At 39.4% G+C, this 12,233-nt stretch overlaps 1 protein-coding gene across 25 annotated transcripts in view; it reads right to left on the reverse strand.

The window, feature by feature from the left end:
* DOCK3 (dedicator of cytokinesis 3) overlaps positions 1–12,233 on the reverse strand; it is a 291,232-nt gene that overhangs the window by 47,977 nt on the left and 231,022 nt on the right. For all 25 annotated transcript variants that reach the window (XM_078385476.1, XM_078385471.1, XM_078385469.1 and 22 more), the window contains 5 exons: positions 8,441–8,582; positions 6,974–7,140; positions 3,777–3,863; positions 3,230–3,409; positions 2,091–2,174 (listed from right to left, as the gene is read on the reverse strand). In XM_078385476.1, coding sequence (XP_078241602.1) covers positions 2,091–2,174; positions 3,230–3,409; positions 3,777–3,863; positions 6,974–7,140; positions 8,441–8,582 — 660 coding nt within the window. The remainder of the gene's footprint in view (positions 1–2,090; positions 2,175–3,229; positions 3,410–3,776; positions 3,864–6,973; positions 7,141–8,440; positions 8,583–12,233) is intronic.

Raw genomic sequence — 12,233 nt, forward strand, 5'->3', positions numbered from 1 at the left:
TGAATGCAAACTTCCAAAGAATAGCAAGGAGAGACAAGAGGGCCTTCTTAAATGATCAATGCAAAGAAATAGAGGAAAATAACAGAAAAGGAAAAACCAGAGATCTGTTCAGGAAAATTGGAGATATTAGAGGAACATTTTGTGCAAAGATGAACATGATAAAGGACAAAAATGGGAGGGACCTAACAGAAGCAGAAGACATCAAGAAGAGGAGGTAAGAATACACAGAGGAATTATATCAGAAAGATTTGGATATCCCGGACAACCCAGACAATATAGTTCCTGACCTTGAGCCAGACATCCTGGAGAGTGAAGTCAAGTGGGCCTTAGAAAGCCTTGCTAACAACAAGGCCAGTGGAGGTGATGACATTCCAGTTGAATTATTTAAAATCTTAAAAAATGATGCTGTTAAGGTGCTACATTCAATATGCCAGCAAGTTTGGAAAACTCAACAGTGGCCAGAGGATTGGAAAAGATCAGTCTACATCCCAATCCCAAAGAAAGACAGTGCCAAAGAATGCTCCAACTACCGTACAATTGCACTCATTTCACATGCTAGCAAGATTATGCTCAAAATCCTACAAAGTAGGCTTCAGCAGTATGTGGACCGAGAACTCCCAGAAGTAGAAGCTGAATTCTGAAGGGGCAGAGGAACTCGAGACCAAATTGCTAACATGCGCTGGATTATGGAGAAAGCCAGAGAGTTCCAGAAAAATATTTACTTCTGCTTCATTGACTATGCAAAAGCCTTTGACTGTGTGGACCACAGCAAACTGAGAAACCTATATGTGGGACAGGAAGCAACAGTTAGAACTGGACATGGAACAAGTGATTGGTTCAAAATTGGGAAAGGAGTACGACAAGGCTGTATATTGTCCCCCAGCTTATTTAACCTATATGCAGAATACATCATGCGGAAGGCTGGACTGGAGGAATCCCAAGCTGGAAATAAGATTGCCAGAAGAAATATTAACAACCTCCAATATGCAGATGATACCACTCTGATGGCAGAAAGTGAGGAGGAATTAAAGAACTTTGTAATGAGGGTGAAAGAGGAGAGTGCAAAAACGGTCTGAAGCTCACCATCAAAAAGACTAAGATCATGGCCACTGGTCCCATCACCTCCTAGGGAAATTGAAGGGGAAGATATGGAGGCAAGGACAGACTTTACTTTCTTGGGCTCCATGATAACTGCAGATGGAGACAGCAGCCACGAAATTAAAAGACGCCTGCTTCTTGGGAGGAAAGCGATGACAAACCGTGACAGCATCTTAAAAAGCAGAGACATCACCTTGCCAACAAAGTCCGAATAGTCAAAGCTATGGTTTTTCCTGTAGTGATGTACGGGAGTGAGAGCTGGATCATAAAGAAAGCAGACCGCCGAAGAATTGATGCCTTTGAATTGTGGTGCTGGAGGAGGGTCTTGAGAGTCCCCTGGATTGCAAGGAGAACAAACCTATCAATTCTAAAGGAAATCAACCCTGAGTGTTCACTGGAAGGACAGATCCTGAAGCTGAGGCTCCAATACTTTGGCCATCTCATGAGAAGAGAAGACTCCCTGGAAAAGACCTTGATGTTAGGAAAGTGTGAAGGCAAGAGGAGAAGGGGACGACAGAGGATGAGATGGCTGGACAGTGTCTGCGAAGCAACCAACATGAAATTGACACAACTATGGGAGGCAGTGGAAGATAGGAGGGCCTGGCGTGCTCTGGTCCATGGGGTCACGAAGAGTCGGGCACGACTAAACGACTAGACAACGACGACTACAATGTTAAGCTTTTAAGAAATGTGAAAATAATGGTGGCAATATAGACATGGTTAAAACAATCAGTTTCTATATCCAAATAAACAAGAAATTGATTTTGTCATTCTTGAAACTCTCCTACTGCAGAGAGGGGGCATATTTAAACATTAGAATTTCAGTACTTCCACACTTTACTTGAATAATACCTTATATGAATGAGTGTGATAAATCTACTACCAGATTAACATGAATAAGGCTAGTTTATTTCACCACACTGGATATATTGTCAACAAACAACATTTCACTTCAGCACTGTTCCTTCCTCTTTAAAGCAAAAAGAAAATACCTGTTCATGCATCAGCTCTTTCAGCTGTGTGATTTTTTCTGCATCTCCAGGATGAGTGGTGATATAATCTCTGTCAAAAAAGGCCTATGAGGGAAGACAATTGTTTTATTTAAGACCTGATATATTTCTGGTAGTGACCATATGAAAAACAGACATCACATTCCTAGGAATAGTTTAGTAATGTCATTTACTCAATGGCCAAAATCCAACTGAATATCAGGCCAGCAGAAATACAACCGCATATCTTGGGAGTACTGAATAGTTGCTAATTAACAAATCCCTGACTTTCATAAGACTAAGAATTCTATTAGAGACTCTTTAATTAGTGGCTATTCCAGGCTACACTACAGTATTGCAGTATTACATTTTTCTCATCAGATCTGACATATAGTGACCGTAACAGTGCTTTCAGGGAAAGTGAGATGTTAACGGAGTGGCTTTACCAGACTCAAACCCTGGCCTCCTGAGTCCTAGTCCATTACTCCTAGTCCAATAATCTTACTCTTAACAGTACACTGGCTATCTGTGGGTATTGCATATATGCTGGCATAAGTATTCAACTGGATTCTGGCTCTTTTAGCATCACAGTTCTAACAGCCTAAATAATTAGTTTTTAAACTTGAACTCAATTTAGTTATGACATTGGACACATTTTAAAAATCTAACCATATATTCTTTTTCCCTTCCTTGGAACTAATTTTCCTCCTCTCTCTCTTTTTATATTGAAATATTCCTAAACAAAATAGAAATAAATATGGGGTGATACTACTGGTGCAATCTGCCTGGAGAAGTAATTCAACTGTGGGCATGAAACCTAAGTAGGGGGCAGTTCTGGGGGGAGTGGGTGGTGCTTGTGCGGCTGCTGGAGGCCCAGTGAATGGAATTCTTGCCCAGCTTTGGGACTGAAGGCAGCAAAGGTCTAGTGGGGTTAATTAAGCCCCTCTGCAGGTTCTCAGGATGGGAAGAGCAAGGTGCCACTGTACTTTATTCCCCTGCCTTAAAAAAGACCAGCTGGAGCAGCAACAAGATTCTGGAATTCATGGGGCCTATGGCTGAGAAAATTCTCCCACCTACCACATTATAGGCAAAGGCAGCAGCAGTCATATAATAATAATAATAAAAAAATAGTCTCAATTTACCTCCTGATAACGTGCTATACCACCATTTACAGCTGCATCAATGACTCCATTGAGGCACATGCTGAGTAAATTGATATTTCCATGCATTTGTTTGTGTTGGTACTGGCTTATCAGTGTTCTTAGTTCCTGATTTTTGTTCTCCACCACTTGAATGGCATTTTCCAAGGGGCTTACTTCAACCTACAGAATGAACAAAGTTAATTTCAATACCATCCAGATTCCTGTAGCACCACTCATATATTAAATAACTAGCTGTTTCACAACAAGCACTTGTCTAATGCTCATCTAACATATAGAGTATACTCTATATACAGCTTTGGTAGTAATAGGTTTCATGCTGGTTCTAAATACATGATAAACCCATTTTAACCATGTATTATTTCTCTTCTGATTATGCTTTGCTATAACAAATAGTCTTAAGCTACAAGAGTGTTAATATGTATGTTTAAATTCTATTTCAAGCTATAGGCTTACAGTATCCAAAATGTTCACTCATTTCCTTTAACTACCCATTCCCTCCATAAGTAGTAAGGAGAGCATATGTTACCAGTTCTCTTCTCTCTACTTCAAACCACCGAGAAATCCCAGGTAAACTGTGAGTCAGGGTTAAAGTGGTGCGTTCAATCCACAAGCTCTGCAAAAGAAAATAAAGAAAGCTATAAAAATGAAGACCCAGTGTTCCATAACCTTTGGGATAAGTGAAGATCAAAATTTAAGAACTGCCTGGCTGATCATATCAAATAGCCATTTAGTGTACAATAATGTTTTCTGTTTTTAGGAAGACTTGCCTTTTAATTTTTAACAAAGGTTGTGCAAAGTCTAGTCCACATTTGATTCAAGTAGCAGCCAATTAGATGTTTCCAGGAAACCTCCAAAAGATAACGTCCTAGCTATGAGGATATACAATGGTGTCTCGCATTACGAATGCTCTGTTTGACGACGAAATCGCTTTACGTCGATGTTTTTGCGATCGCTTTTGCGATCGCAAAATAATGTTCCCTATGGGGGAATTTCGCTTTGTGATGATCGGTCCCGTTTCAGTAACCGATCATCGCAAAGCGATGATTTTCGCACAGCTGATCGGTGGTTTCAAAATGGCTGCTGGGTAAAAAAACGGCCGGCCGCTGTTTTCTGGCATGGATTCCTCGCTGCACGGGTAGCAAAAATGGCCACGCTATGGAGGATCTTCGCTGGACTGTGAGTTTGAAGCCCCTAGGAACGCATTAATCGGGTTTTAATGCGTTTCTATGGGCTTTTTAAAATCACATGACGATGTTTTCGTTTTACAGCGATTTTCATGGAATGAATTAACGTCGTCATGCGAGGCACCACTGTACTTACCATCCATGAATTTTACTAATCCTGTTTTAGAGCAATGTGAACCAGGGACCTCCAGCACTGGTTTGGCAGAGAACTAAATACAGTGGTGCCTCGCAAGACGGGTGCTCCGTTTAATGACAAATCCGCATTACGATGAGGTTTTTGTGATTGCAAAAGCGATCGTAAAACGACGTTTTGAATGGGTGAATTTCGCTGCGCGATGATCGGTTCCCTGTTTCAGGAACCGATTTTCGCTTCCTGATGATCAAAACAGCTGATCGTCGGGTTTTCAAAATGGCCACCGGGTGCTCAAAATGGCTTCCCGCTGTGTTTAGGAGCCATTTTTCACTGCACAGGCACCAAAAAATGGCTGCCCCTATGGAGGATCTTCGCTGGACGGTGAGTTCTTAGCCGATTGGAATGAATTAATCAGGTTTTAATTCATTTCAATGGCTTTTTAATTTTCGCTTTACAACGTTTTCGTTCTACGGGGATTTTGCTGGAACGAATTAACGTCGTAATGCGAGGCACCACTGTACTTTGCTTAAGCACTGTATGAAGATTTACTTTGTAGATGTTTCCCTGCATCATATGCCAATCAATTTCATTATGAGATGGATGGTTCTATTTTTACAAGAGACAGCTTTTCCTGATTTGCTAATATCCTGTTTAGATTACTGTAAAGTATTGAGTTTGGGGTGGTCTTCATATTTCAGAAATTTCAGTTAGTATACAACACAGCTGTTAGAGTGCTAATTCGGCCACTCATTGGCTGAAATTCTGTTGCTTAGCATAGTAAGAACAATCGCAAGCCCACTGAATCAGAGGGGAATGTGATGACTCAGCTGCTCTGTAAATTCTACTGATTCAATGGATTTACTCCAGTTGTGTCTTACTATGCTAAGCAACAAGAGTACTGGCCCTGGAAAAGCTTCACAAGTGTTTGGTTCCTTCCCAAACTTTTTGTTTGGGCCTTCAAGACTTAAAGGAATACCTACTACCACATCAGCCTGCCTGTACATATGGTGAGACCATCTGCTCAAGTTCTCTGAATTCTCTCACCCTTAGAAAGTAGAGAAGATCTCTGGAAAAAACGGAATATTTTCTCTATAATACCCTGTTTTTGGAAATCTACAACTAGTCTGGTGTATTCTTCCTAGTGAATGTATTTTTATTCTCCCAGATGTTATTTCAAACATTCAAAGTTAAAACATTTAAATCTTACCCAATTTATTGTTGCTTTTGAACTCTGCTATTTTAAATGTTATTATCTAACATTATTCTTTATATCAGGTGTGGAGATCAGAATCTGTTTTTTTTTTTTTTTTTGCTACAACTTTGAGGAATCCACTATTAAAGGCCAGCATCAAAATGGCAGGCTGGTGGCTCAACCAGTTACAATTGTGTATTGCATTCCATAACTGGATACATTGAGTATTTTCAGCATATCTGAGTTACTACAGAAGTCTTCTGCCACCCATTTTCTCCCTTTGTGCTTTTGGGTCTGATTATGGCATCTGGTGGTGACAGAAAGATTGACAGACCAACATCTACTTGGACTACTATAGGGCAACAAAAATTTGCAGTTCAGTTGTGGTGATGATTTCTTCAATTTCAACCTCTCTCTCTTTCTCTCTCTCTCTCTGACTCCTCCCTGCTGTACCCAGTTCACACATGCTCTTTGCATTTACTCCATCTGCTTAGATCAGTAGTGAGAGAAATCACACTGAGTCCCCTCTACAGCCTCCCCTTCTCGTTGTGCTTGCTATGTACATGCTGCTCAAAGTACAAGGGGTGAAGGCTGCACCAAACTTCCTCAAGTTTCCTTTCAATATATATAATGTATGTAACAAACTGTACTTAATTTGTAAAGTCTAGTTTAAATACAGTGACAACATTAATTTGAGGACACAACCCAAAACAATTATATCTTAATGTTTTACTTTTTTTGAAAAAAAAAATAGTAAGAAATGTTCTATAAAAGTTACCAGTTGGAGGCTACTTTGATTAGCCCCTTTAAAATCTCATGTTCAGGTTATTTTGGAGAGAAACACAAACAGAATGGGTAGAATTTTTTATGCAAGGGAAAATAGTACATTAGTTGAAGATCAGTATAGTGACTATAATGTTTTTCTATGATATTCATACTATTTATAATCATTATACTCCAAATGATCTGACTTAAGTCCATGTATGTCTACTCACAGGTAAGGACCACCAAGCTTGTTATGTCTTACTTCTGAACTGACACATACAGGATTCCACTGTTGTTGTTATTATTATTTTTTTGGTCAACTTCTAAGTTATTTTGTAATGTTCTTTTTGAGATAAAAATCATTTAAATGTTTTTTGTATGTGCTTCAAACACGGATCATCAACTTATATGTCTTTACAACAATGTTACTCTGTGGCGTTGATCTCAACCTTAAATTCATTTTCCTTGTCTTTTGGGCCTTTATGGAAAGGCCTATCATATCGGAACTTCCTAATGTTGTTAACTCGATAGAAGCTCTTTATGCGATCAGGAACACGGTCCATTTGCAGCACATCAATATTATCTGGAATGGGAGTCACTGCATAGATCTGCAAATCTGCAATACAATTCAGTCAAAGAAAAAAAAACACCATATATACAGGCACTATATATCACCTTCATACATTAGAAACAAATGTATACTGTAGATTGTCATTGTGTAAAGTGCCTTTAGAAATCATGCTTATTATTTTATCAGCACATGCAACACGGGACCCACAATTCCCATCAGTTTTGAACCATGGAAGTCCATGTTGCTTTTCAAATCCCAGTTTCAGCTAGTATGTACATCTGTAACATCTAATTGATAATAATGTAAAATGAAAGTAGCTCTTTATCTTTACTGTACGTCTTATGTGAGGCAGGGATTACACTACATCTCTTCTCCCACCACCCTGCCTTCTGTCTTGGTTTTTCAAAAGAGGTATTAGTAACTAGGGTTAAAAAAAATCAAGAAGCAGTGCTATGTAAGAAAAGACATACCTATTTTGTTATCAAACTACTAATTTTTGTGAAGTTCCAGAGCTTCACACTTTCCTGTTAATATGACATACATCTGGAAAGCCAATTTGTTAATTCAAACTGTGAATCCTTATTTCTGTCATGTTCTTAAATCTCCATTGTTTCCATTCCATCTATTTATTTTTAATCTGGCAATAATTAAACAAGCATACTTGCTTTCTGTGTTCAGTTCCTCAGTGCAAATCATTTTATAGTTCGGATTTATACAAACCGAAGAAGAGGGAAGCACTACATGTGACAAGTTTTGAGAATTTATCCCATATCTCTCCTTTTGAACTAAGGAAGAGTCAACCAAAGAGAACAGTCCTGATCCTGGATTCTCAGAGTATCTGTACACATCCCTGTTTTTGCAATACAGTACCTTCTTCAACTCAGTGCAGTCAGAAGATCATAAGCCCAAAGCTTATGATAGTTTATCTCACATAATTTAACTTACTGGATTCCACCAGACAAATGCAAAGCAGAAAAGTTTAAACTGACCATAATCCTACTGTGGATTTATGCATCAGCACATGCAACACATAAATTTAATGACATAAATTGTGGGGGTGACTTGTGACTCATTAATGAATTGTCACTTGCATTCCTAGTGACACTCCAAGTTATGCAATTGGAGTGCAATTAGGAATGCAAATGCCAATTAGCAGCAAATATTTTTGATTTTCATTTTACTTTTGTCAGAGAAAGAAAACTTCTTTGGTTAATGTCTGGTTAATGTTTCTTAATATCTATAAGAGGAGCACTAAGTACTATATAAATATCCTAATTATAGGATCTTTTTGCATCTTGTAGCAGCTTTGCTGATCTTATTTTGATTTTTTAAAATTAAAGGATACACTGGGCATCACATTGCAAAATGCTGTCATCTGGGTGATTTGGATGTTGCATTGCAATGGCCTGTGGGAACTCACTAAGCATCCTTTGTTGAAAAGCCTCCAGCCGTTCATAGTCATGGCCTCGACAAACATATTCTTTGTTCTACAAAGAAAAGACAGAAGCATGAAAGCCAATAAACCCTTGCAATGATTTCGTCATCTTCTCTGAAAAAATATTTTAAAACAGGTTTCCTTTATACTATTATATTACATCAAAACATCACATAACTAGAAAAAAATTAAACTGGTAATTATTGAATCATTATCAATAATAACAGCATGAGACTAGGGCTTAAAAACTTCACAGGGAGCAAGCAGCAGCTATGATAAGACTCATCACAAAGTTTAATCTAGAGTTTTAGTTATGCTCCATTTAACAAAAATGCATTCCTTTCCCTACAACTTAGCATACTGCATAATTGAGATCTAAATTAAGGGGATTGCTGGTAATTCATTGGGAAAAGACACCATGCTTCTAATAACTCAGCAGGATATAATGGCTATGCTTAGCAAGAAATACCATGTTTCCCCGAAAATAAGACAGGGTCTTATATTAATTTTTGCTCCAAAAACAATTAGGGCTTATTTTCAGGGGATGTTTTATTTTTTTCATGTACAACACTCTATATTTATTCATCTCTAGTCATGTCATTTTCTTCTGCACAATGGTGGAGGGCGGGGTTTCACTGAACTAGGGCTCTGTTTTGGGGTAGGTCATATTACAAGAACCCTGAAAAAACACACTAAAGCTTATTTTCAGGTTAGGTCTTATTTTTGGGGAAACAGGATAAATAGTGGCAAAATTCAAAATGGCACAATGGGACATCTGTTTCTGCAACTTTCTCCTCCTCCCTTCTGTAGTCAAAATACTATATGATTCTAAAGAGTCTCTCAACCCTATGAACCAGTTTTTGAGGCCATACTGGAGGCTATAGAGAAAGAAGAAATTGCCGTCCATCCTGGTCCCTTTGAGAGCATCAGTTCCATCAGCAGAAGGATGTAACTGGATTTCATTAAACATCACAGACATGCCACGTACAGTTACACTGTTGGCTTCCTTAATAAACAAAACCACAACTTCCTTTGCATTGCTGAGTAGTCGATCCATGAAGGCCAACAATTCATCCCAAAGGAACATCTGGTATCATCCAAGGTAGGCTTTTTGGCTTGCACTCCTCACTGACAATGCTGCTGCAGAGTAAGCTTTCTGTCCCAGGAAATCATGTCTCCTTCCTTCATTCCTCACCTGGTAGAACTCCTGAGGTCCATTTTGTTTGTTCAAGATGCCACATTGACATATTGAGTATTGGAAGAGATGTTCACAGACTCCTTCCCGAACTTTCCTATACATTCTTGACATACTTGCTCAAAACAGGTATTGATGGGAACTTCTTATAGATCTTCTTTGCAGAGTTTATCAGGGATGAAAGCAGAAGTAAAACAAATAGAGCACTGTTTTGGAACTGGACAAAATATGTTGTCATCTTCATGAGGCTCCTGTAAACAAAATGTGTGTCCAGACACCTTGCAAGGCACATCAATATCTCAGATATCCTGCAGTGGAGAAAGAGGGACACCAGAAGACATCACGGGATCCCATGATGCAGAACTCCCTTGTGTTCAATTGACACCATTGTAACACATGTGGCTTCTGATTCAGTGTTGCATTCTTCCTGAATTGGAGGCTGGCAAGATGTTCTCCAACTTAGTGCCTCACTGATTGCTGTGATATATGTCAGAAACACTTGAATCACTGATAACTACTGAAAGGCAAACTGAAAGTAGTGTGTATAATAGACTCAGTGCTGGTGATTCATGGGAGTGTTGATACTGGCAGTGAGGCATCTATGTTCTTGCTAGTATTGGGACAGGAGGCCTTCCTGAATTTCAGGTGGATAAACAGTTGGCAGCCAATTTGGTAGGTATTGGTAATGCCCAGGATGTTGAGACCAGTACTGATATTTCCCAGGGCATGGTGAGTAATGCCATTGACGGCAGCTCAGTGACTTTGAATGGTACTTGATAGGTTTTGGGCTTGGACCCTTGTTGCATTCACAGATTTCTCTCTGCACTGATCCTTAGAAGAAAAATAGAAAGACAGAATCCTGAGTTGAGAGAATGCTTCCACATCAGTGTGGGTTATCAATGCTGTTGCCAGGACTGAGCCATCAGCATGCTCAGGTGCATATTGCTGGGTTTATTATAGCTGCCTGTTTTCTCTCTCTGAGATTGTGTAGGCAACCCCCCAGAGGGATTTTAGCGACAGCAGAATTTCTTCGAGTGGGTCAGAGGAGAAATGCTCACACCTCCTCAATATGAGATACTGAGAAAAGTCACGTGCCAGATTTTCTTATTTTTCTTTCCTGGCTAGCTTGAAAAGTGCTCGCTCTTGGACTTGGACACATTTTGTTTCGGTGCTAACAGGGTCAGTTATCAAGGCAGCCTGAGTTGAAGCCAACACTTTGGCTAGAGTATTGAAGCAGAGAGCTGCTGAGTCAGAGTTGCTAACTGCGATGCGGAGGTGACAGTGGAGCCATGACGATCTTTACAAGCCCAAGAGATTTACAAATTGTCTCCATCCTGCCACAAATACTATATTTCAACTGTGACGTGTGTCTCTCAACATTTATTACTTACAGTACACAGTTCCAGGGGAAAACATTACAGGAATGGTTTTCTGGACAACTTTTTATGGAACAAATAAAGTTCCATGCTATTTATAACCAACATAGTATACCTCAGTGCATTAGGTATTTGCCTGCGGAGTTCAGTTCCGCACTGTGCATCGCAGAAGAGGCAGCCTGTGTGGCCTTGGGCAAGCTGCACAGTCCCAAGGCACTCCCTCCAAAGAAGGGAATGGTAAACCACTCTACACCTAAAAAACCCTGCAAAGGGCCACCATAAGTCCCAATATGAAAAGTAAATGACTTAATGATGTAAACAGTTATTACTGGTACTCTTTTGTTAAAATTAAATACTGTACACCAATGAAATTGTAAACAATATGTACTCAATGTATTCTCGAAGCTTTTCATGGCCAGGATCCAATGGTTGCTATATGTTTTCTGGGCTGTTTGGAAGTGTTCTGGAGGTTTTGCCAGTGTCTGTGGTCAGCATCTTCAGAGGAGATGCCGGCCACAGAGACTGGTGAAACGTTAGGAAGAAAAACCTCCAGAACACGGCCAAACAGCCCGGAAAACCTACAATAACCAATATGTACTCAGTCATTTTAAAATGGAGTAAATTATAGTTAATGTTTCTTCTGGCAAAATGGAGGTAGGGAAAAAATTCATTTTCAAATAAAAAAAGGGAAACAGCTATCAGTTCATTCATGAGCCCATATACACATAAACCAATTGCCAACACCAAATTAAAATAGACGTTCATGAAGATAACGATTATGGTTAATGGTTCTTTTTTTGGAAGTGTTTATACACAATGTTGCGAGTTCCGGTTCCGGTCTGAGGGAGGAACAGCATTCGTATCAAGCTCTGCTCCCTTTCTAATCTTTTTTAATCTTTATTTTTAATATTTACAAAGTAGTCAGCTGCTCAAGTGACTCTTTCCGGGACACATCCAAATCTGTCTCAGAAGTCAAGCTCTCTCTCTTCCTGGTTGGGAGTTTAAGGTATTTATTTACAAACCTTGAAGCTGCTGCTACGTTAACAAGATGCTGTTATCTCTGGCTTTGTTGCTCCCACTCTTCTGTTCAAGATTAATTGCAGCAAGGAGTTACTGCTACACTTGTAGCTCT

This window comes from Pogona vitticeps, chromosome 2, assembly GCF_051106095.1.
Source record: "Pogona vitticeps strain Pit_001003342236 chromosome 2, PviZW2.1, whole genome shotgun sequence".
Classification (NCBI taxonomy): Eukaryota; Metazoa; Chordata; class Lepidosauria; order Squamata; family Agamidae; genus Pogona; species Pogona vitticeps.